Source organism: Leptidea sinapis, chromosome 2, assembly GCF_905404315.1.
Source record: "Leptidea sinapis chromosome 2, ilLepSina1.1, whole genome shotgun sequence".
NCBI lineage: Eukaryota > Metazoa > Arthropoda > Insecta > Lepidoptera > Pieridae > Leptidea > Leptidea sinapis.
In genome coordinates, this window is record NC_066266.1 from 2,189,877 (window position 1) to 2,217,811 (window position 27,935).

At 33.0% G+C, this 27,935-nt stretch overlaps 1 protein-coding gene across 3 annotated transcripts in view; it reads right to left on the reverse strand.

The window, feature by feature from the left end:
* Nucleotides 1–27,054, reverse strand: part of LOC126972884 (GTP cyclohydrolase 1) — a 42,820-nt gene extending 15,766 nt beyond the window's left edge. The window contains exon 1 of one of the 3 annotated variants that reach the window (XM_050820011.1): nucleotides 26,805–27,054. In XM_050820011.1, the coding sequence (XP_050675968.1) occupies nucleotides 26,805–26,886 (82 nt within the window). In that variant the 5' untranslated portion in view covers nucleotides 26,887–27,054. Of the gene's footprint in view, nucleotides 1–11,080; nucleotides 11,262–26,804 lie in introns of those variants that run through there. The other 2 variants (XM_050820006.1, XM_050820007.1) reach the window with 2 other exon arrangements.
* Nucleotides 27,055–27,935: the final 881 nt, after the last annotated feature.

Sequence of the window (27,935 nt, forward strand, 5' to 3'; positions counted from 1 at the left end):
TCCAGTTGCTAATAATATTCTTAGTCAATAAGCAGCAATGTAAAACAGTTATTCAATTTAGGTTACGTATGTTGAATTTAGAACCCGATTTAGACAGTAACAGTTGATACACTACTAAGGAGAAACGTCTGCTTACATTGTCTTTAAGCACACTTTTATCGTCCCGCTAGTAGACTGCGACTGGTATGCCCTTATTTGTCTATGAAACGTCATTGGGTTAATTAGTAATTCAGAAAGTCCACAACGTTGTCACTCATTTGAAGAAGGACCTCCGATAGATCCGGTTGGTGGATATGTCGCAAGGAAATGATAATAACAGAGATTTGGTAAATTTCCAAAGTGATTTGATCAAATTACGTAGTATGTGTAAAAATACGTGTGGCGGGCTTTGCCTCCCAACCCATTCGTGGTTTTTTTTTGACAAATATGGGCCCCGCGAAGAGGGGCTTCTATTTGGCCTTTAGAGAAACTTTTATCTGTTTTTAGGTTAGGTTACATTAATTTGATTTTCAAGGGACTGGTGCGTTACCTTTTCATGGGAGTGGGGGAGTGAGCCAGGGGACAGAGGACATCTCCCTCTCTCCCCTTCCTCTCTTACCCCCCTCCACCTGCGACACGATACTAAATTCTTACCAAATTATGTCTGTCTTACCAAATAAACCTTATAAATACGAAAGAAAATACTTTTTGTCATTTCACGGAACAAACTCTGACATTTGGTCAAATCACTAGATTTGTTTCGAGAAATGATAAAACCGTGTTGTTATTTTAACATCCTCAGAGATTTTACCAAATCACTGATTTTATCGTTTCCCTGCGACAGCTGCAATGGTTGGATGTGACTTTTCTGTGACTGTTTCAATTAGTATCTATTTACGGCAATTTTCAATAACCTATCTATCCTTAGTTTAACTTACTAGAGGTAGACAAATCTATCCTCTTACGCTTTCTTATATATCTATAACCTATCGACAGATAGCATTGGACTATCTCTATATTGGACATTATTGTAAACGGCTATTAGTGATTTGACATTGACCGGCAGGTTAGTGCAAAGCAATAAATGAAATTCTGTTTTCTGTAGTACTAAGATAAACTAAGGGCCGTACCCAATATACTATCTACAGATAGAGATAATATACTACTTTCTACTGTCAGTAATTAGATGTTAATAATCTGAAGCTGTCCCAATATACCCCATAAGTCATTCTTATCGCGTTATATTGGGACGCGTGAATTGCAATTTCCATACAAACTTCTATCGCTGGTAAGCTATACGTCCTCCCATTGACAGACAGCGTGTACGGATAAGGTGAGTTACCGTCGATAAGTTAATGGGACAGAAAAGTCAACAAATGGTTACGATTTTTTACTCAAGTAGGCCACAACCGGAGATAGACTGAATATTGGGAACGACCGTTAACGGATCAGCCTAGCTATCCAACGCGGCAATGCTGCCAGTACTCTTGGTACACTTTCCCGTAACGATAGTTTTAATTTTAAGAAATCTTAGTGTTGTAAATAGGTATAGTTATAAGATTACTTATGTAAATAAGGATACTTCCTTTATTTTCTTCAAAATAAAACCATACAATTTAGTACATAAACCAAACGTTAACAATAATAATATTACATATTTAGCTTTTTTATACAAAATCATCAAGCATTTCAATGCTCGGCTGAGTCGAAGATCCCAGAAAATGTTCAAAACAAAAGTATTACGTTATTCAAAATGATTGTTAAAAACGTTTGTGTGCTGTTATAGTATAACATTAATGACTTTCTTATTGATACCACAGGTTGGGAATGGAGTGACCGCCCTCAGTCTATTAAATAATTAGTTAGTGCAATATAACTTTGTAAAGATATTGTTTCGATGAAAAAAAATGCCCGCTGAGTTAATTGCGCCCATTCTTCTCAAGTCTGAGGCCTTCGTTTTGGAATGGGTAGTTTTTGACTTTCAATAAGTGATCTCACATCCTATTGTGAATAAAAATATTTGAATTTGTATAGAATTTATATTGGTTTCCTACAGGACAAGCTATGCCTAGTGTAGGGACCAAATACTATGTAGTATTATGCGATAAAGTGTCTGTATATAATAAATAAATAAATAAAATAAATAAATATCAGCTTATCATCAAATAACAGCTTCATATGAATAACCAAAGGAAAGGCTAGTATAACATATACAAATATAGTAACGAGCGAATTTTATGTATATAGAAAGTAAACTAAAACACTTTTACTAGAAATTGGTACAAATTCCGAATATTGATTGAAATTCCAATCTCATGTTTAATTCGACTACAAACTGTCTCGAGCGTGACCCATTGAAATGCGGCATACGAGTAGACAGCGCATTATTGATGCAAATAGGTGATCTACAATCAAATGGGTCGTGTTATCGTATATAATAAAACAAAGAAAATGCAGCATTCATATTTCAATCGATATTATAAATATCAGTTTGAAACCTTTCATTTATCAATATACTACCGATTTGCTGGGCGAATTTTAAAAGGAAATAAATTAATGAAGGAACGTTGGAATTGAAAAAATAAGTACCAATAAACCATCTAGGATAAATATCGCATCGAATGGTGATAGTTTCATGTCGATACGATCAATGGTTTAGGCGTGATTGAGCCTCAAACAAAGACCATTTTCATTATATATGTATAGACAAAGAAAATGTAGCATTCGAAACCTTTCATTTATCAATATATCAACTATCCTATTCTTTGTTTATTCTCAGGCATAACTTTATCCCATTATTTGGGGCCGTTAATGACTAAAAAGGGATGTTTAGAAAACTAGATATTATATTTAATTATAACTTCAGCGCATATTTTATTCATTCCTTAAATTATATTTATATACTATATTGTTAAAATGCAGAGTAAATTTAGTAACTACATAGTACTTAATACTACGCTTTCACACTTTTTGATGGTGATTTTTGTTGTGATTCAAGAATTTATATTATGTACTAGCCGTTCTCGCCCGCTTCGCTGGGCGAATTTTAAAAGACAATAAATTAAATTTTATTCGTCTTATTGGGTGCGGTGGTAATGACGGGAAAAGCATTAGAATTAGTTTCATCATGTTTACAAGCTATTGCAGTCTACGAAACATATTTTTGTATGTTATCGTCCTTACGTTAAGGATTGGTCTCCGCTGCGCTCCAACTAGATACAGCACAGCGCGGGAACTAATACTATGCCCAAGTGGGCTTACTCAAGCCAGTCTCGAACAATGTGTGACGTTGACGTGCCACGTCATGTTCTATTAAACTTTGCTAATAATTGTAACGAAAATGCCGGATTACGTAGTAAGACTTTGTGAAAATAATACAACAAGAAATAAGAAAGAAACTGGGATCACATATCATCAGTAAGTATTATGTATTTTATTAATTTCAATGTAAAATAACACGAAGCGTATATAAGTTGCAAAATCTGAAAGATGCCTTAGATTGAGCATTTTTACAAATAGCCAATACATACTACAATATAAAGTTGCCGTAATAAAACAGCTATTGTTCTTTGGTAGTGCGGTATCTAGTTGGAGCGCAGCGATGACTAGCTTTAATCTAAGTTATCGTCGTTTATTGCTGTGATGTAAATAACTGGATAACTCGGATATAAAATAATTTAATTTTCACTATTATCTTTTGACAGAACGAAGTATGTCCGGGCAGCTAGTAATTCCTATAAATATAAAATTACATTGTCAAAGTCAAATTTACATTGACTTAATGAATTTATAACAAAAAGTGAATGAATAAGCACTTAATTGATGAGAATTGTGATAATCGCGTGCTAATTGAGCAAAACACGGCGGCTCTATGGTGAAGTTTGTTTACATAGAAACTACTTATAAGTTCTTTATATTATAAATCAAATAACAGAACTCAATATATGTTATTACAGAAAAAAAAAATACACATGTGATGAACACTTGTTTTAAAACAGTTCTTTTACAAATCTGTGTCTTTCTGTTGTTTAGCGTTCGACAATCTTCAGACAATGCTTATATTTAAACACGAGTCGAAGCTTGTCTAAGGTTTGTAACGGATATATCATATTCATGTTATTGGAAGATTTAGATTATATAATGACAGACAGATGACACCTTTCAAAATTTGCGTTCCGTTCCTGTACACTTCAGTTTATGTTGTGTTTAACGACGTTTTAGTTAGACACTGCTTTGTAATAGTAAAACATAAATTCCATTTTAGACGTCGTTATTGTTATGACGTTATCTAAAATTTGTCAAATGTTGTAACACATTTGTTGCTTAACCGATAATTGAACATGTTTGTTATTGCTAAAATAAGTTGGTGCAACCCAGACTAAGGTGTGGCTGACTGTTTACGACCTGTTTATTAAAAATCGGTTACAGTAACAATAGATTCACTTTCATTTTCCATCTTGCTGTATCTTCGTTAGAGATCTTCTATCTCGCACGTTAGTCTGTACGCTCGTATATTGAAACGGTGTTACAAATAAACTAGGTATAAACTTATACCTGAAAACAAATCAAGAATATGCAAAATGTTTACAAATAGTCATTTTGCTTATGATTGGTTTATTTGGATGTGTAACGTTTCCCACGTTTATTCGCAAGGCTGTTTGACATTCGGAAAACTTCAGAATTATCATTGTATTGACAGTGTTGTCAGCGATGTGGTAAACATTTTGCATATTCTTGGTTTATTCTCAGTTATAACTTTATACCAAGTTTAATTGTAAGGCCGTAAGTCTATGCAAATAGCCCTAGATGTACTCAATACAAAACAAGAAAGCTATGGAATGAGCTTCCTTGTGGGGTGTTTCCATGGCGATACGAAATGGCTTCCTTCAAAAGAACCGCGTACACCTTTCTAAAACGCCGACATCGCTCCTGTAATTTCTCTGGGGTTGCAAGAGAATGTGGGCGGCCGTGATCACTTAACACCAGGTGACCGTACGGTCGATTTTCTGTAACTGTAATTTAAATGCAGATAAGAGATTAATTGGTATTATAAGTAAGTTTTATTAATATCTGGACGACCGATCCTTGCTCGGATTTTTAAGGATGTACAAAACTTGAACAAAAAAAAACTAATAGGACATCTGGATCGAACCGGGCTCTTCTGCTTCCCAGATCATCCAATGTCCCATCTGAACTATTATAGTCTTGTACCTATATAGTGGCGAAATTTTCCTTTGCTCATTAAAACACGGATAAAATTACATTTTTTGACATTGAAACCTAGCTAGATCGATTTCTCGCCCTCGAAATCCCCTGTATACTAAATTTTATGAAAATCGATGGAGCCATTTCCGAGATTCATTTCGTTTTCCGGGATATTTATACTACAAGAATCAACGTAATAAATTACACAATTTCTTTTGTAAATAGTTTCCCACCATCTATGTTGTCCTACTAAGTTGTCGTCACTAGTTTTAGTACCGTAGACACTACATAAACTAGGCACAAAAGCACTTTGACAGCCGCCAGTCCAGTGGTATATAGTAGAGGTCAATGGTAAGTACCCATCCCTACTGTGTGGTATTATTATTATCTTTTTATTGGGTGACTCACCTAAGCGACCTATTTCTCCACGCTCACAGGTAACACAATTGCTAATTAAAACTATTATCGGCGCTCATTTTCCTCGAACGATTTTAAATATATAGCATTTTTAATAAGAAAGTAAAGATTAACCCCCTTATTCATAATGGTCCGCTAACTTTAAACAGGCGCTAAGGAGTGTTTTTTCACATTCTGGCTTAGGTCAATAGAAGAAGACAGAGTGCGAATTAGCAATGCTTTAAGTTAGCAGACTATTATGAATAAGGGGGTTAATGTTATAAACGCAATACGTAACATGCTTTTCTGTTAGAAATTATATTAGTAGATATGTCTTTAATTCTTATAGACTTACAATATATCAGAGTATAGACAAACAGTGGGCAGTGAGAAAAACATCTCAAATGGAGATACAGCAAGATAGAAAATTTAAGTGAATGTATAGAAAGATAAACTCTTTGACATGAGATATGATAAATATCACCTGCTCCTGTCTGTATTAATATAATCTGTGATGTAAGTGCGATTCTAACCCCATCACTCACACTGCGCCCGTCATTAAGATTGAACTTATCACGTGCCTGTAATTAATTGTGTATTGTATAGCTTAACGTGTACATATAACGGGCTAAGGACAAGACATTCACTTTTGAGCAAGGACACATTTCAATTTAGAACACGCTATAACAATTTTAACTTGAGGTCATAATATAATCGTGAATACTTACTTATGTAGCTTTAGATATGCTCGTAATCGGACTTAACATAGTAATTGTATATTTAAATTGATTCTGAATCGAATCCTTGAGAACTAATTCTTATATCACTCAAATCACCATTAGCTTTGGTAACAAATAAGGTAACGCTATTTTAATAATAATATCATTTAATATTATCTACGTACACTAGCAAATTGCTAAAGACAATTATTAATAATTATGACTTATGAGTCCCAGGCTGTCAAGATTAGAAGTACAGCGTATTCTTAATAATTTACAGATTACGTGCTGAATACATTACCAGTGGGAGGCTCCTTTGCACAGGATGCTGGCTAGATTATGGGTACCACAACGGCGTCTATTTCTGCGGTGAAGCAGTGATGTGTTTCGGTCTTAAGGGCGCCGTAGCTAGTGAAATTACTAGCCAATTGAGAATTAACATCTTATGTCTCAAGGTGACGAGCGCAATTATTGAAATTTTTCAAGAATCCTGAGTGGCACTGCAATGTAATGGACAGGGCGTATCAATTACTATCAGCCGAACGTCCTGCTCGTCTAAACTATCTTCCCTTATTGTCGTAAAAAGAACATAATCTTGTTTCTAAGTTCAAAGAAACGACACTTATATTCTTTTCTTTTTACATTTACCACCACTTCGGAATGGGTAAACGAAAAAAAGTAAATGTAAATTAATAAGTTATTGGGTACAGTAGGATGCATCAATCCACACTCACCGTAAATAAATAAAGGCATTATGTATTATCTGTGATAATCAGACTGAAGAAATTTCTTGCCACTTCTTCTCATAAAAGCTCAAGCTTTTCCCATGTGGTCATAAATGGAAAAATGTACATCTTTTGTCATTCACAAAACAGTACTTTTTTGACCTGATTGAACAAATATGATTTGATTTAAGAAGTGCTATTTATAATAAATTTCGAGATATAGTAAGTGATGCTAGCATTTTTAAATGAACTTTACGTTAAAGGCTGACATATATTATATACCACTAGTTTTACTTCTTAATCACCAAATATTTCCTGTTATATAGAATGTTAAAGTACCGTAAATATGCAGTCTTTTGTTTGTGTATACTTTACTGTAAATTGTAGACATAATACTTAATAATGAAAGTGTATCGATGTAGGAGTCCTAAAGGGTTGGAGAATGAAATGTGCGGGGCGAGGATCGAGCGATTCATTAATAGAATTGTGAATTGAACGTATTGAACGACTCCGTTCAATACAGTGCTGATTTCGTGGGACTTTATTACTTTTTATTTTTTGAGGACAGTTTGAAGTAAGGGAGGACTCCACATTCTCTCTGAATGTGGTCCTTTAATGCGTAAACGAAGTATTACAACGTAAAAACGGCTCAGTGGAAGAGCGCTCGCACGGAACTCGAGAGGTGGCGGGCTTGAGTCCGACATCGTATATACCTTAGTTTTGTTTTCAAAATTTATTTGTATTATTGATCAAAAAAAATCGCTAAGTTCAATTTAATATGTTGACAATATTGAATCCGATTCTATTTTGTAGAACATTTGTTGAGATGGTTCAAATTGCCAGTAATTTAGCAAATGACCAACTAAAATTGCTCCGTGTGAACCCGTTACAATTCATTCGATATTTAAAGTGATTTAACAGTTTTATAATAATAATTATTATTATGTTGCAAAATGCGCAATGCTATCTCGTTCTTGGATGTCTTTTTTCTAGAACTCTCGTAAATTATTGTTGATGACATAAATATAGATTGATCATTGTTCATGTGAATATTATTAGAACAATTGTTACTTGGAATATGTTGCAATTGAGGTGTACGCGTGGTTTGGTATAGGTTATGGCTTATTAACCGACTTCAAAGAAGGACGAGGTTCTCAATTCGTCGGTATGTATTTTTTATGTTTTTTACCTCAGAACTTTCGACTTGGTGAACTGATTTTGATTATTCTTTTTTTATTTGAAAGCTGGTGCGTCCCGTGTCAGCTAAGGTAGATAACGACATACATAGTTATAGGTGAGATGTGCTTGAGTCGCACGCGCGACGTGACTAGGCGAGTGGCGAGAGGGAATCGTAACTAGAATTAGATTAATTAATTAGATTGTATAAAAATACGCAATTAGTTTTATCCTTTTTAGTGCATATAATATCTTTTGTTTTGGAATAGCGTTTTTGAAGTCCGTTGTTTTTTTGATATTTTTTTTTAATCTATTTTATATTACTATTTGCTAAATTGTTTCAATTTGAATTTAGACGTGAAATCTTCTTGAGACGCGATATGAACGTTAACTGTGGTACCTTCTCCTATGGACTTCTTCTCATATGTAACAACCAAACCAATGTTAATTGTTTTTTTTTTTTTCAAAATAGAGAACTTTAATTTAGAATACTACTTTGCTCAAAATTTTAAGATTTCTCTTTCATCGTCTTTAGTGAATGCCGTTTTTATTCAAAACACGGATTTACATAAAATACCTTTCTATGGATTAAAATTATGGTTTTTGCGTATAAATTTTTTATTTTTGTTTTTTTCGACCCGACGTTTCGTGAACTGGTCGAGATAAAAAAAAATTAAGATAATAATGACCAATACAGTATGGAGCTCGGGCCCCATACAAATATTTTTATGTGTCGATAAATCTTAGCTTAGAATAAAGCTTGATGCTACTTTCATTCAAAAAAATAGTTTTCTGGTTCGATTCCCAGATTCAGAGAAAAATAATTTGAAAGCATGTTATAATGTTACGTTGGTAAGAAGTTAGCGCTCGTTTGAACATTAAATTAAAAAAAAATATTAATTATTAATATTAGATATTAATTTATTGAAGTTATAATACTTATTTAGGCGCGTAATGAAAAATGATGAGAGTGAAATTTAAAGATGTGCGCGGATCACTGTAACACAAAAGTAACAGGATGAAATTGGTTCCTAAAATTATCTGACGTTTGCAACATTCGTTATTATTTTTTTTTTGGTTCTTCGTCCATTATTGGGACAGACAAAGATTTCAAGCTCATACAGACGTATTTATTATTTAATAATTAATTGTCAAAGCCATCTTTGCGAGATTTTTACAATATGTTCTTTCTACAAACGTAGAACAGCAGGAGCAATAAATAATTTTTGGGGATTTTTGCTTTGTTACGCCAAAGAAGTATAACTTCTTGCGTGCATACATAAGTACACACACTATATTTTAAACATTAAATTATTATTTCGCTCAAGCATTAAGTAAAGTAAATGAAAATAACTACTTGAAACGCAAAAGACTAAAGAATCAAAATCCTCAAACACTTAAAAAGTAGCATATAAATATAGTCACAGATCGCGTAGGCGCACAATTTAATACGAAACACACAGTGTAATACAAAACAACGGTATGGTAATTAAAAAAAATAGTATATTACGCACCTAGGGAGAATATTAGGCCCCGCGGAGTATTGACAACGGAAATGTCCTACTTATCTCACGTGGTGAGACTTATACGATTTTTTTCCCACCTGGATGAAAAGATCGCTTTTAGTCCCTGGTATGAGGGACAAAAGTCGCCTTGCCGGAAGAGAATCGGCCAATTTTGTCCCTCGTAGAAAAGACAGATATTTATCGAGGTTGAAAAAAAAAATCATTTAACCGAATTACGATTTGTATTGTATTTAGTACGCAAAAATACCAATTAAACTTTAAACCACGGGCTCAGAGTACAGAACCCACCATAATATGTAGACGAGTTGCTCTGGTTAGATTTTAATTGAATAACGAGATACTTAAAAAAAAAATTTTTCCTAAATGTAGGTACTATGAATATGACAGCTTTTAATCGATTATGATTCCACTAATATCGATCCATTTGACTAAAACATTTCTAGTTACATGTCTACAAAAAACGGAGTCATATTTTATTATTTCAATAATATAAAATACTTTTAAAATGAAAAAAATAAACTCGGAATAAGAATCACGTTATATTTAGTGCCAAACTGAATGTAAAAATGCAACTAAAAAGTATAAAATATATTATTATTGTCTGGCACAACCTGGGCCCCATATATCAATCTCCTTTAGAAAAATAACCATCTCCCAAAAAATTACGTCCTATCTTGTTACGTGAATACGCAACGTGCAATTTCCCTAAATCGGAACGTAACTTTATATCAATCGTAACTGAACTGTCAATTCGTGTAACAAGAATACGAAATTTTACTTTTTGACATACCTAAGGTTGCTTCGATCCCATTCTCGTACCATAACGTTGTTACAACAGAGTATGGAATGCGGTGATCACCTACCATCAGATGGCCCTTATGCTCGTTTGTCTTTTGAAATAAATAAATTCTATAGACTTGATCTCTTAAGAGCGAATGTGAGAAAGTTTATAAAACATCAATAATTTCTTATGCATTTCAATCCAGATAGAAGAATATTGAAATTTTTTGTAATTAATATTTAATTGACATTTTTTTATTAGTGTTTAAACGTTTTTTATTCATGTGTAATTAAATTATGTATTGCTTGCTTGATCTTAGAAACTTTATCACAGTTGAATAATAATCTATCTAGGATCTAGATTTCACAATAATATGCAACAAAATCAAACTGTAACGCTTACATCTTTTGGTTTACTTTCACAAAAATAATAAGAATTCTAGAAACATTAAATAAATTTTGTGATATTTTATGCACTAGCAACGCTGAACAAATCAATAACCATTGATAAAGGAGCATAGAAAGTTATATCGAATCTTTTTGAAATGTTTCAAATTATAAAAAGTTTACTCACTTGTTCGAAATTCGAATTACTTACGCAAAACAATCACACACAATAAGCAAAAGCGCGCGAATCCGCACAGATTATAAATCTACTTACGAGGCTGTGAAAAAAATAAAAAGGTAAGTTTGGAAGCGCGCGTTCGCGGACCTAACCTATGGCTGACTGGACTTGCATGGTGTCAACAGATGATTTTGTATGTGCGACTGCGCGGGTCCGGGAAATCAATACGTCGCTCGTGACGCAAACATTAAAAACCTGTTGAATTTCGCGGTAATTTTTAAAGGGTTTGCTTTGTGCGACAACTGTTTGATCGTAAATTGTATTTTTTTTCCTCAAAGTAATATCAAAACATATATTAAACGTTTGCGTACACCTTCAGTTTTTTTTTGAATAATCTAAACTGATAAAAAAAACATTATAAATAATAAATAAACCGTTATTTAGACCGATTACGAGAGTTAAAAGTACAATCGTTTATGTCTCGCCTTGTATCGAAATAATTCAAAGCTAAATTCAAATATTTTTATTCAAACTAGGATTTTAATTCATTTATTGAACATCAAAAACTACCACCCATTCATAACAGACTGCCCCAGACCTGAGAAGACGGGCGCAAGAAACTCAGCAGACTTTTTTAAAAACATTGCTTGATTGCAATGTATTATCGTACAATTAACATTTATAATTAAATAGATTGAGGGTATTCGCTCGATTCTCGGTATGTGGTATCATTAAGAAAATCATTGATGTTATAATAATCTTTCATATAATTCTTTTTAGCAATTCCTTCTTTTCAATACTTTAAAGTAAAATAAATGCCTTTTAAATTTCGTAACACATTTTGTTTTGTAAAATCTCGACCGTATGCAAACCATCATCTCGAAGGAAAAATCGAACTGCCTTCGAAGAATCTGGGTGTCATAAATAGAGCACGGTAATACTCCAAGCCGGCCCACAATCTAGCGCTCTACAAAGCGCAGGTGCGGCCACATAATATTGAGTATTGCTGTCATCTCTAGTTTGGCGTACCCCAGTATCTGTTCGATCCATTTGACTGCGTGCAACGCAGAGCTACTTGAATTATCGGAGATTCAGTGCTCTGTGAACGGCTAGATCACCTAGCGTTAAGTAGACACGTCGCTTCATTGTGTGTCTTCTACCGTATTTATCACGGGGAGTCTTCCAAATAGTTATTGAACCTGTTTCCTGCCGTCAAATTCTATCTTCGAACGATACTCCACAAACTAAGATATCATCATCCCCACCATCTAGATGTCTTTCTCATGAAAAACTAATCTATTTTCGTTTAAGCCATATTAAATTAGCTCTCTATCAACAGAAATACCTCCTGGTTTGACTTATAATCAGTGGTTTTGTATTAACGTCTTAGTCGTAATAATGTCGAAATTTACTACGAATATTATAATTTTGCGATAGGAATCTTAGTGCACGTGTTCAAAATAGAACGTAATAGCGCCATTTTTGGTATGCGTTACTTTAATATTCAAATGTTTACGTCTTTAATCCAAATATCTTACACATTAGACTTTAGCTATAATGGGGCGCTCATATAAAAAACTTATGAAAGTTCTGCAGTATTTGCTATAGTAAATTAGGCAGCTGACAGATGTTGAAACGGCTATACTTGTATATTACAGTTACTTTCATAGTATCATGTCCTACGGAATTATATTGTGGGGTTAAGCCGCAGATATTGACCACATATTTGTGCTGTGGAAAAGGGCGATTTGAGCAGTCTACAAAATGAGTTCAAAGGATTCATTGAGAGAAAAGTTTAGTGAAATTAATATTATGACCGTACACTGCCAGTACATAAGAGAACCTCCTGTGCGCTCATAAACATATTAGCCAATTTAAAAAGAATAGTGATGTACATAATGCCAATACTCCAAACAAACATACAAACTGGCAATTTCATCTACTAGGCTCCGTAAAATTGTATGGATGTAAATGTAAGAGTGGATTCTGTTATATTCTATTATAAACTCCATTATATTAAAATATTACCGATTTAAAAAAATCAATGTATCGTAATAAATAAATTAACATCTAATGCCTAATATAATGTGAAAAAGTATTTGAATGATAAAGATAGTTGGAACTAATGTTTCTAGATTTGTATTTAAGTTTTACAGTAAATAAAATATTTTTTACTATGAATTTGAAAATTTAACAAATTAGATCAAAAATTATAAATCGAAAGTTTACCTAGAAAGTAATTATTTAATTAGAAGAAAGGTAAGAAACTCATTTCCATACTTTTAAATCAATTTCATCGAATCAATTCAACAGTTTCATCGTTTTACAATTCTCAAAAAATTTTGAAGCGAAAATATTCAAACCGTTGGCTTACATGATTCAGTTTAGAAATTAAATAAATCATAAAATAACCTCAGACACATTATGAGTACATTTTTGACGGAACACTAGGAGGTTTGAGAGGTTCTCTTTATTGCATCATCAAGGCTTTAGGATAAAAAACCTAGGTATTAGCCGCGCTAATGACTTAGGGAAAACCGGGCTATTAATATAATTTGCTACTGAAACAGGTTGAGACACCAGATTGTATGATTACTGGTAGTTTTTACTTGCGATTTTGTTATGAAGAAGAACCTAGACTGCGAACCTGATTGTGTTTATTTTCTCTCTATTTTATTTATTTATCAACGGCTTGCGAAACAAGTCTTTTAAGCCAGGTTCCTATATTTTTATCTAAGTATAAATATAACAAATTGTGTCAATTTAGAGATAAACATATTGTCAAAATTGTTCATTTTTTAATTTATGACACTCCTAAAAATTGTGAGGAACGCTTCCTAGGATCTTAAAACGACAATATCTGATGAAAACCCGGATTTTTAAAAACGGGGTAAAGCCAATATATATACACTGGCCTTCAAAGTAAGTATCACACTTTTAAAATTGGGATAGCGTTTTAAGTTCACAAGATATATTTTCGAAATAAAAAGGACTCCCAAGAGAATTTAATTTTGTACATAAAAATTTTATAGTCGGTAACCTTCTTTTAAGAATTGGCTGAAAAAAACTTCAAAAACAAAACCATTCCTTTTTCAAAGTGGACGTTTCCGAATTACAATTTTACCATTCACATTTTTCTTTCTGTTTTAAATTTTTTTCAAGATCGATGGGTCTTGTACTCTTTTACAGGCCAGTGTATATAATAACTCCCCGAATTTTTGAAAATTATCTTTTTTATAAAGGAGGAAGTTAAAAAACAAATAGAAGCTCAGACACCTTTGTGGCTCATGCACAACACTTTGCTGAAGATCGACGAAGACATGATCAAATGCATAGTTAACGATTCTATATAGGACATACAGACAAATATTCTTTTTTATATATATATATATATATATATATATATATATAGTTATCCTGGCACCACATCAGCACCCGTTAACGAGTCGACGCATGGACCAGCCATCGTTCCCTTCTTCCATATTTGAGGGAAGGAGACGACCCGGCACACCGATTTTTGAGAATTTTCGATTTTGTTAGCGGGAAGTTAAAAAGTTTTTATTCTTCTGGCTGAAAACTATAGAACTATTAAGAATAAAAGACGAAACATAACAATGAAAATATCACGACATGTACCTGACGGTAATGAAACTGCAAACCGTACTGACGCAACAGGACGAGCGCGAGGGGGAAAGGGAAACGGGAGGGGGCTTCACGTGACTTATAATGATAAACGTTATAATGACAGCGTGAGAAAATTCCTCACAACAACGGCCTTGTGTTATGTTAATCATAAAAATAACATTGAATTAGTTTTCCTCAAAGTATCAGCTTGCTTCCAAATTGGTTAAGGAAAATAGTTTTACCGCTGGGGAAATCATAGCGACATCCTTAGTCTTCCAGATGTCTGGTATGGTGTTTTCCCAAGATGTACCCATAGCACAATTTCTCTTTTTTGACGCCTTTTATAGCTTAAACACATAGTCGGATTTGGTACAGTCGGACCATCGGACGCGGTCTGGTGGATTATTACAAAAATTATTATTAGTACGACGACGGACCAATTGGTGCGAGATGCCCACTGGACCGTACGACTGTCCGGGCGTACCAAATCCGACCATGTGTTTAGGCTTTAGCCCCCTTATTCATAATAGTCTACTAACTTAAAGCATTGCTAATTCGCACTCCCCCTATTTCTGCCATGAAGCAGTAATGTATAAACATTACTGTGTTTCGGTCTGAAGAGCGCCGTAGCTAGGGAAATTACTGGGCAAATGAGACTTAACATCTTATGTCTTAAAGTAATGAGCGCAATTGTAGTGCCGCTCAGAATTTTTGGGTTTTTCAATAATCCTGAGCGGCACTGCATTGTAGGGCGTATCAATTACCATTAGCTGAACTGTTCGTGTCGTCCGTTATTTTCATAAAAAAATTATATAAATTATCTAGTTGACTAGCTAACGTCAGGGTGTCGAATTTGCGTGACGGTGTGCGCGCGTCGTAAAATTCACTCTGATGTTTTTCCCCAACGTGCCAAAAGATGCACATAACTTAATATATTGAGATAGGACCGTAATAAACGCATTTCCTTGTACGACAATATAAAGTTATTCAGACATTTATAAAAATGTGTAATATGTAGGTTTATATTCGGTGTAGGGAGTTTACCGATGGGTTTTGTTAACATTAGCATCGCTTGAGTGATGTCATATGACGTCGACGAGAATGACTAACATTGAGGTTCACATGTAAAAAATATAGGGTATGTTCCGATATGCACTGCGAGCACTGCTCAGTGCTATCACTGTAGAAAAATTCGTTCCGTTATGAACTGCCAGTATACTGCCGCAGTACACTAGGGAAATATTATATGACGTCATAAATCGCCGCCATTTTACTATGAGCACTGGTAAGGTACTCGCAGTACTTTGATCACGCGATCAGTCAAAACTCGAGTGCCTAACGTTTTATAAACAATACCTACAGTTTAATCCCAAATATATTTAATTTGACAGTACTCCAACAACAGTTTTTGTTTAATGAACTAGAAAACTTTAATACCTACACTCATTTGAATCCTGCGTCAAAAAATGCGGCTGACATTATACGGGATTGCGTTCCGTTTTAAATAATAAACAATATAACTGGCTATAAACGAACGGCTTCACAGTATACTAAATTGACGTCACATTGTACAGTGGTCGCAGTGCATATCGGAACATACCCATAGTATTTTGATACCTGCTGGTGCATCATTCATGTATTAAAAATTTCTAAAGAAGTCAATTATAAAAGCATAAATAAGTTTTATGAATTCAAATTGTGATTTAAGAACCGGTTTATTCACAGTTATGCATGTTATTTGAGCATTATCCAGTTGGTAAGTTTAACAAATTAATATCGACGGGGTACGGAAAGTTTTGCTTATTATGTTCGTAAATTTGAACAAAATATCAATTCGACTAGAGGTCGTCGTAGGTCGACCATAATTCATATACTTGATTTTTCGTTAGTTCTAATTTCTTACATACCATTTATCTCATATTCTAAGTAATTTTTTCGTAGTACTTTGATGAAATTTATTCACTTTACCTTTTTGCACTCTATCTGCAAGTAAATCTCATATAGTTACCTTAGATCAATTATACGTCTAGATAGAGTCTCTTGCTATTAGACAACCGATAAAAACAGGCCAGGAATACTTAGCTACGTCTTACACTCGTGGTTTGTATATCACTTTCTCAAAATAGAGGTTCGTTCTAAACACTAAATGTCTGGCTGTCAAAGTCTAAACGATCTAAAAAGTGTACATACCTATTACGTCCATGCATAAGTATTTTATATTAAAACAGGGTTAGTTAATTTTTATGAAATGCTATTGAAATTTAATATTTTTAATCAAAACAGGATTAATAATCACGTATTGAAATATCAAATTCTACCATTCGAAATATCATGTCTCAGATCTGAGCAGAACGGGCGCAAGATACTCAGCGGGCTTCTTTTTTATTTATTTTGTTAGAACATAATATGTAATATCGTACAATAAAATTTATAATTAAATAGCCTGAAGGCGTTCGCTCCATTCCCAATCTGTGGTATCATTAAGAAAGTCATTTATATTATAGTAACCTTTACCACACAAAAGTTTTTATACTTTTCTGTTGAATTTCGTAGCACATTTGCTTTGTTTATTTTCTGGGATCATATTAAAAAAGCATCGCTCAATATAAGTTCACTTAAAAATAACTTACTAACTTGACTTAACGGAAAATTCCTCGATGTGCTTATGAACATACAGAATAATATCAAGTATGTTGAGATACAACAGTCAATGTGTTTATTTCTTTAAATTGTTCTGTTAATGATTCTTTAAGAGCTAGGTTATAAATAGCGCGAATAGCCCTCTTCCACTCTTCCTCTAGTTATACAGCTCGAAATTTTAACGAACTAATAATAGCAAATCACTCCCAGAGAAACTGTCATATATATCTCGTAATATGAAAATTTTGTATAGTAAATAAAATATCCGGACGACCAAGCCATGCTCGGTCAATACGTAAGTATTCATCCCTACTTTATGATATTAATATCTTGATGACCGATCCTTGCTCGGATTTTTAAGAATGTACAAAACTTGAACTGAAAAAAAACTAATAGAACATCTGGATTCGAACCGGAGTCTTCTGCTTTCCGGATCACCCAATGTCCCAACCGAGCTATTATACTCTTGTATTATATTATATATACAAGAATTGAATGTTTAAAGATATAAGATAAGATGATGTGTTTAATTAATAAAATGATAAACAACAATGTGTTTATAACTAATTTTTGGAGACGTTACAGTTGGATGACGTCACACGAATAAAGTATTTACTTAATTTTGACACTGCAAGTATCTTAATTCGAATCAACACTGAATGTAGACACAGTATAAGGATCCACACATTAGTTGAAATGGAACCCACGTTTTAGTTCAAGAGGCTTTGCTATCTTAAGGATTGACCTATTTCATCCTGACCTTAATCCTGGCAATATTTTATATCGGAATACTTTACTACTCTCTTCAAAAAAGTTGCTACTTTCTTAGCGGAAAGTGAGTCGTTTTGTTAATAACTGTTAAAAAATTGTTTTTTATGAAAATAAGGGACGAGACGAGCAGGGAGTCTATTACAATGCAATGCCGCTTAGGATTCTTGAAAAACCCCAAAAATTCTGAGTGGCACTACATTTGCGCTCGTCACTTTGAGACATAAGATGTTAAGTCTCATTTGCCCAGTAATTTCACTAGCTACGAGGCACTTCAGAACGAAACACAGTAACGCATACACATTACTGCTTTACTACAGAAATAGGCGCCGTAAAAGTAATTGATGAAAGATGATATGAGAGTACTTTATTGGACGTTTTTGGAAAACTACTGAAAATAGATAAATATAAATAATAATAAAACCGAAAATGGACTTATACTAAGGACGAGGCAATAAAGCCCCTGGTATCCTCAATTCGATGGTATTCAGCTTTGGATTGGGATAATTTTGATGATTCTTATTTTATTTATTTGAAAGTTAGTGCTTCCCGTGTGGTCCCATTTTGATTTCGTCCAGTTCTGACAAAACAATAAGCCTTTAATTTGCATTAAGTATGTGCGCGACAAATGGACGAATAAAACTTAATATCACGCCAACGGATTTCGATGATTATTTTTTTATTGGAAAGGATTCACATACTTCAAAGGTAGTTTGATGAGAGTTTTGTTACGTTCCGCTTATTGGATCCATGGCAAAGTAACGTAACTCTTCAATTCTTAGAAGCAAATTAACGATACTCGGATGAATCTTTTATATTCGGATATTTGAGTCACGTTACGCTAACGTAGTTATGGTGAAGTAATGGTCATAGTGAAATATGATGATCAATGGATCTCCTTAACGGAAGGGTGCGATTCTAAAAATAACAATAATTGTAACTACATTATACTTTTATTTTAGTAGATTTTATGAGTTAGTAGATTTTATGGTAGTCTAATATTTTTCATTTCATTTTACTAAATAGAACTCTAAAAATAAGTTGTAGTCTTATACGCAGTTAAGTTTTTACTTCTTAGAGCATAATATTATAATGTTTTAGAATAGTTTTTTTTTAATTCGGTTGTTTTTGGTTAAATGTGAACCTGCTATTTGGTAAAGGCTTTTTGCAATGCTAAGCAATATTTCAATCAATTTGGAATTTATGATCTTATTGGTTATTTCTCCACATTCGATACTAAATTCCTAGACACAATGTTGTACTGTATGATGCAATATGTTACGATTGCGATATGTAGGAAATAACTAGTTACACGTTTCGTAATTTGTTTTGCTCTCGCCTGGTACACAAGGCGTGTACACCACAGCATCAATTACATCCATTCAATCGCGCTCTTAATTATTGATGTGTGATTGATATGGTTGGTAAGTGTTGGATAGAAAATTCCCGACGAATTCTATTCGAAGTACAATACTTCGACTACTTGATTTATTTCTCTTAAGTGTATAGATTTATTGAATCCCTTCGACCCACATACTAGATAAAAATGATAGTAAGTGCGCTCTCGGCGTTTTCTATTCATGCCTCAGCATGTCTCCAGTATACGCGCTGTTTTTAAAGTTATAAGAGTACTTCTTTAGGCGCGTAATGAAAAAACGATGAGAGTGAAATACAAAAGAAACTGGTTGATGTTACTTACTTAAATTTTCTTACGTTTGCGCCATTCGTTTTTTTGGTTTCTTCGTCCATTATTAGGACAGGCAAAGGGTTCAAGCCCATATTTAATAATTAATTATCATAGCCATCTTTGCAAGATTTTTACAAAATTTTTCTTTCTAAGAACGTAGAATAAATCATCTAGCACGAGGAATAAATCATTTTAATGATTTTCTCTTCGTTAGACCCAAGAAGTATAACTTATTGAGTGCATACATTATAAGTTTACACACACTTTTTTAAAGTAAGTTTTTTAAAGGCAGTAAGGTTTAATTTGCATAAATAGATTTTTATTGTAAATTGTGACCTAGTATGAATGTATTATTCTATTAAATATTTTTAATAGAATCTTAATTTGACCTAATTTTTTTTTTTAAATAAATAAAAGCCCTCTGATTTTCTTGCGCCCATTCTTCTCACTACTTTTTTTACCAAGAAATTTTGATAAAATCCTGTTTAAGCCCTTGTATTCTATTGATATATTAACCTATCAGTAGAATAGTATCACAGATCTATCAGTTGTTGATACAACTCTTTCCATGATGTGATCATCATGGGAAATAGAGAGAAGAATAAATTACATTCTAGGAAGGTGTCCAAGTTAAGAATAGCACATTGTTTCACATTGGATGATAACGAATTCAGTTCATTTTAGTGATTCTTTTTAACAAAATGTGCTTTCTTTACCTCAATTAACAATGTTGTTTTGACATATAAATTAAATACCCCGTGTCCCCTCATCTCACTTGGTTGACTGAATTATTTGCTTGCGAATATATTGGTTATTCTATGTCAAAAAAATATAGGTTCCGGATATAACAATAATCACCAACATATGGTACACTAAAGACTACGAACAACGCTTCGTCTTACCGTATATAAATATTACTTTGATCAGTTCATTAGCTTTCGTAGTATAACCGAACTAAAAAACGCTCCATTTGTTAGTATAGATTAGTAAAACGTTCCTACAATATGTATATCCTAAAATATATATATATTTTATTTTAGCCTCTAATGGATGGAACCCACACTGTGACATCGTCTAAGATCGGCACAACATCGATGGAGTGTGAAACAGTTCATTAAATAATGAATAGTTTTCGTCCCCGTATTGTATTGTTACCATTATCGTGCAATGTAAAAAGCCCATTGATTTATTTATGAGAAGAAGGGACGAGATATGCAGGACGTTCAGCTGATGGTAATTGATATACCTTGCCAATTAAAAATATAGATTTCCGTTATATAAAAAACTTACGATCAATTTAAGCCTGTGATTACACCTCAATGACATAAAGTTATAACCAAGTTGTAATTATTCGAAAGCAATTTGATAAATCTAGGGTAAGTAAACAACCTATATCAAGTTCCAGTTATAATTTCTGCTAAGTTATTTGAAAGTGTTAGGTACTTACAACTGGGTCAAAGCGGTTACAACTGAATACTTGCTTCATTAGAGTGGCGAGTATTTTTTACCGAGAAGTCTAATAAAAAAGGGTTATTTTTACATAAACTTTAAGACGAAGTAGGTAATTGATTCCACGAAGTGGCTGTACGAGGCAAGAAATTCTTGCAAAACGCTCGGTTGTGGAATGCCAGACGTCAACGTGATTCGGGCGGTATTTTGCATTTTGATGTAATGTCCTGGTGGTGAAATTCAGTCGCTGGAATTCGGCTGCTGGAATTCGGCCGCTAGAATTCAATGAAAATTTAAAGTTGTGGCCGTAGAAAAATAAATCACGCTGCAGCGCTGATACAGTAATTTATTTGCTAACCAGACAATATAAACATGCAGCGCTGCTATAACGCTTTAGGTAAAGTAAAGCTTTAGTAAAGTAGTTTCGCGACCAAAAGTACCGTAGCATTTTAATAAACACTATCGAATTTATATTGTAGTATTCAGATACGAGTATTATTGAAGCCATAGTTCTTAATCGACGTATGAGGGAAATTTTATAGCAATTTCGTCACGATTTTTGGTTTCGTGGCATTTTGTTTTTGCTGACATTCTATAATATTCTGCTTATCCTAACTGTTTAAAATGTAGTGTTTGTTTGTTTAAAGTGATATTTATGGATTTTTTTTACCGTACCAAATATCAAAAATGTAGATGCTAGTGTTTTGATAAAAGGAGAGATGACAAAAACCGGTGGAATCTGCTATATTTCTTAGCATTACTCTGGATTCGAAATTACAATAATATTGAAGGATTGTCGAACAGACTTAGTTCTGCAGCATACGCGGTTAAAAAGATAAGACAATTAACTGACATAGATACGGCGTGACTAGTATTGTCTATACTTTAGTTATGTCCATAGTATTATGTCCTAAGGTATATTGTTATGGGGTAACGCTCCCGACATAAATACCATATTTGTGCTGCAAAAGTGGGCAATTCATCATATGAATCATTGAGAGAAAATTTTAAAGTAATAAACATCTTAACTGTTGCTTCTCAATATATTCTTGATAATGTAATGTATGTTCATGAAATTGCTAGAAACTGTCATAACCATAATAATTATATATTATAATTACATTAATAATTAGTTAATGTAATATTATATTATTAGTAATTATTAACCATTAACAGCAGGTACAAAAATAAAAGTCTAAGGCTAAGTCGAGTTAGTAAGTCTTTTGTGTATCGATGTATATGCTTTTACAACAAGTTTCGAGAAAATGATCAAAACGAAAGTATTACGTTATTCAAAAGAATTGTTAAAAAACGTTTGTGTGGTAAAAGTTACTATAACATAATTGACTTTCTTAATGATACCATAGATTGGGAATGGTGCGACCGTCCTCAGGCTTTTAAATAGTAGTACTTTTTAATTGTACAATATTACTTTGTAAACATTTTTTTTTAAAAAGCCCACTGAGTTTGTTGCGCCAATTATTCTCAGGTCTGAGATATTCGTTTTAGAATGGGTGGTAGGTTTTGACTTTCAATAAGTGATGTCACATCCTATTTTGAATAAAAATATTTGAATTTAAATTTGAATAACACTTAAAGAAATTTTACTTTAAAAGTTAACAGGGGTAGCCCTACTCAAGAAAATACAATATAATATTGTGTGTTCAGATGAGATGTTGTGATTATTTAAAACATCCTTTAGTTATTAAGATGTGCTTGTTTATAAACCCCCCGACCTAGTTGGTAAGTGGAGCGTATCGTAATCAAGAAGCAGTAAAGCATAAAGCCTTGTGAGGCTTTAAACTAGTTTTTGTCCTTAGATCGCCCACGCGAAAATCTTTATTCATAGAATTAATTAAATTTTTTTTTTTTAGAATAAACTCAGATAAAATATTTCAATATCTGTAGCAACTAGTAACACGCAAGAAACTTATTCAATATGCATATTAAATTTTAATTTTTGTTGATACTATATTTTATTTTGCTTTCGTATTGTTTTCGGGAGACCCATTATATATTTTATTGATATTGTCAAAGTTTGACAAGGGTATCAATGAATGTCTGATTTATATATATATTAAAAGAAATGATTAGTCCTACATATAAGAAATCCGCCATTTTGGTTATATGACGTTACTTAGCTACCCATGCATCGTTATCTAGTTTGTGTATATTATGATGATCATAATTTTAACCAGGAACAAACATAAACTTGGTATACCTACTACTCGGTTAAGCAGATTTAATAAGTCTTTTTTTATGCGATTTATAATGCTTTTACAATATGAACCCAGAACATGTACTATCGACAAAATTTTCATACAGTCATAACAAACAAGTAGTTCGAAATTCGCTTGAACATACACTTACTAAATAACTCTTATCATTTTATTAGACACTAACAGTCCACTAATTATTGTCATTATTTTTTTCAACCGTTTTTATGGTTGAATATGAATTATCAGCAAAACGAGCTATGAATCAATTTTGTTGATGGTACAAAATAAATAAATATGTTAGGAAAAATTTAAAATAATTGTTAAAGCATCAAGGTAAACGCAGCTCTTCACTTTAGTCGGTTCTGCATCATCGGTTCATACGATTGTGCAAAGGAGAGGGCTCCATACCAGTTCGTTTTGGACAAACTGTAGTATTCTAGTATGATCGCACTTCATAGAAAACGCTAGGCTCTGAGGTGGTACAGAATTTACAAAAATATTGATTACATTTGTCTATTCCCTAGACATATTTCAGAATAGGTACAAATTCTATTAATATCTTCCCTTTCTTGGTGTGTGTTCGTGCAGAATGGGATGTCGTTATGCCAGCTTAATGGCTGACAGGCCTGCCTTGCATGTTTCAGTATGAAATCTCTAACTGTTATTATTATATCTCTAATTAACTTAATCATTTATTTATTGTGAGAAAACCTTTAGTTGCAAATGCAACGGGCAACTACTAGTTTTCTTATAAAAATATAATACTATATGACTACATTTAGTTCCTAATTCTAAGTTCAATTTTTTATATAATTTGTGTGTAATATTGTCAGTGGTTGTAAATAAACCTAATAAATAAATAAATAAATAATACGCAGATGAAATCGTGAGTCATTTGTAGTGTTGTAAATGTTATGGCGGAAAATATAGTTCTAATTGCCAACATTGATAACCACAAGAATCACAACGGGGTATTGTTCGCAGAAGGTAATAAGGAAAATAGTGATATCATTCATTTTTAAAGCCTGCAATTAAGGTCAAATATATAAAATAGATTGAAGCGTTATAGACCTTACTTAACATAGTTAGTTATCCAGTTCTACGCGATATTATAGATTATAACAGCTAACAAAATTTTGGTGACGTGTAGTATAACCTAGTAATATAGGACTAGTTAAAGAATTATTATATTCTTTATAATGAAAACTGATGCTAGTCATTTGAATTCTTGATCAAACCCAAGAAATGAAAAATGTTGTTGATGAAATGAAAACATGAAGTTTCACGTGAGCGAAGTAGCGGCTAAAGGTTATCCAAATATAAAATATCATTTTAATTAATTAACTTTCAGCTAATGCATACGTAGTGAAAATCTTGCTTTAATTACATTTATAATTAAAAGATGATAATATGTTATCGATGACTATTCATATTATGTTTCATTAGTTGCAAAATTACTTATTAGATTATAAACCCATTATGAACTTACGTACTAAGACTGCGAAAGTGGAGAAAGCAGACTTAGGCTAAGGCCTCGACACATTTATTACCACATTCTGCTGCGAAAACTAGAAGAATACAAGTTGCGGGGATCTACTCTAGCATGCTTGAAGAAGAACGAAGATCAAAGATGTGTCAAAGTTAGTGATGGACAAGTAGGCCCTACATAGCAGCATTGTAGGTCCTTAATTTTAATTAAATATAAAAATAAATATGGTTATTCTTTTACAAAATCCGTGTTACGCTGATAACACAGCTATCGTTTTCAATATTTTTTTTGGAAGTATGTTGAATACTATTTCGAGCAAGGTAAATAGCCATTGTCAAATTGGTTAAAACAGGATATCCTAACCTTGAACACAAGAAAATCAGATTTCAATATTTCAAGACAATAGCGGAATCTTAGAATTCATAGTCGAAACTTTACTAGATTATTGGTACAAAGATGCACATGGTGATGATAATGTTAATAATGATAATAAGACTCAACCTGATAGGCATATATACTAAAGGTAAAATAAAATGGATTCCGCAAAGTTTTGTCTTTAATCAACTCGACACGTGTTTCGCCTCTACACGAGGCATCCTGGGGAGATATTGACTCACCAAATTCAGTTTCGTGCCAGAATTTGGATCTTGCAGAATTTACAGTAAATATAAATCCCAACATCTCTTTTAACGTCAAAATTTACTACCCATATATAATACACTGATATGCTATCCGACTCGACAGACGTTGTTCTGTACATAATAAATAGAATACCTACTGTTATTTATGAATTTGTCAATAATATTTCACAACATCAAGAATTATTTCTTAAAATATGTTCCCTGTTGTTATAATGAAATTGTTTCCCAGCAGAACTGTCAAACGGTGCGTCAATAAATTATTTCATAGAAAATATATATTTTTTTATTTTATGGAATAGGAGGACAAACGAGCGTACGGCTCACCTGGTGTTAAGTGATCACCGCCGCCCACATTCTCTTGCAACACCACAGGAATCACAAGAGCGTTGCCGGCCTTTAAGGAAGGTGTACGCGCTTTTTTTGAAGGTACCCATGTCGTATCGTTATAGTATATTATGTCCAAACAAAAAAAATTGTAAAAAATAATAATTATGGGTCCAAAATTGATTTAAAAGCTATCCTATTTGTCAAGTGTTTATGTTTTTAGAAATAAAACGCTGGTTCAATTGTCTGTTTCATCTCTTAAATTTGTCTGTTTCTTCAATTTAAAAAAATAACTATTTTATAATTAGGTACCTACACGTTGTACTAATAAAACTGATGCGAACAAGATATTTCTTAGAATTTTTTCTGTTTGTCGGTTTAGTCTATTTGTTTGTGCTCGCTTATCTCTGAAACAGCATTTGATCAAATATCTTGATTTGTTCAAAGAAATGATAAAATCATGTTGTTCTTTAAACATACTCCGTGATTTGATCAAATCACTTAGGGAATTGACCAAATCTCTGTTATAATCATTTCTCTGCGACATTTAGATAGATTTCATACATGTATGGTTTAAGATCTGATGATCGTGCGTATTTACGCTGGTTATAGGCCTAACTTTGATTTAGTATCCATCATGCATTCATACAACATGGATGAATCCTTAAATATCTACTCTTTAATATGATGCATTGAAACTGCACAGGAACGGAACCAAGTAGATTCCTAACGCATAATAATTTATATATTTCACATTTAATGTATTCGCCTCGGCATTGATATTTATCTTGTAAGTTCATCAAATAAAATGTAGCAATGCAAAAAAATACAATTGGAATTATGGTAGATATCTGTTACAAACTAAAATGTTTAATATGGAATTAATACTTACTATTTTCATTTTTTTTCTTGGCAACCACCATAGACCCATTCTTCTCCAAGCACTGGCTGCTAGACACAACAAGCTCCTTCATTATTAAAAAGTTAAAGTTCTTTTCTCGTGATTTCGCGCGCTTTTAAACGTCAAACCGACAGCTCACAGCACAGCTACTCAAACAAAATCGCGAATCGGCAAAGAGCTCGAGCCAAAGTGCCAAGGTAATCACGTTCTTATTAAAAGTAAATAATTACAATGCGTTATTAGAATTAATAACCAGTCTTAGCAACAGTTTGTCATCAAATGATCTGTGGTAATGGATTGCATCACTCATTTATACCTATAGATTGCTCGGATCATGATACTGTCAAAATTGTTTAGGTATTTAAACTGTACAAATATTTTACATCAGCATTTACTCAATTTGACATCAGTAAAATACCTTCATCGCTTTGGAAGCATTTGGTGCTCGAGAGAGAAGAAATAGAGAGAAGAAAAATAAGTAACAAAAACGCTACTCTTAAATTGTTTTATTACATTTATACGCAAAGGGAATATTTGAGATACCGATTTTGAGGATTCGCACTCAAAAGTAACCAATGAAATCCTGATTTTTGAGAATTTAATGAACTAGGCGTTATTGCGGAAATACATACCTGCTTAATTATCAATAGGTATCTCCTGAGGATGCATTTTGTCAAAGTGGTTAAAGACAAATTTTAACGGAGCTAATAAGACAACCCAAAACATTTGGAAACCTGACTTCTCTATAGCTCCGCTGAATTAATCTTTAAAATTATAATATTTTGTTTTACTAAGTCGTGTGGTCTAAGGCATACTTGTTTTTTTCCCGAGGCAAGAAAAACTCAGTTTTGTTATGTTTTTACTACGCGTAGGTACATTTAATATTAGTACCTATAAACCTAAACCTAGTTAAAACTAATTGAAACATCAACAATTAACTCTATCAACATCGCTGAGTATAAGGTCTAATTGAAATTCAAATTCAGATATTTTTATTCAAAAAATTATATGATATTTACTTATTGGAATTCAAAACTACCACCCATTCCAAAAAGTATGTCTCAGACCTGAGAAGAACGTGCTCAGCAAACTCAGCGGGCTTCTTTTTTTTTCATAAAAATA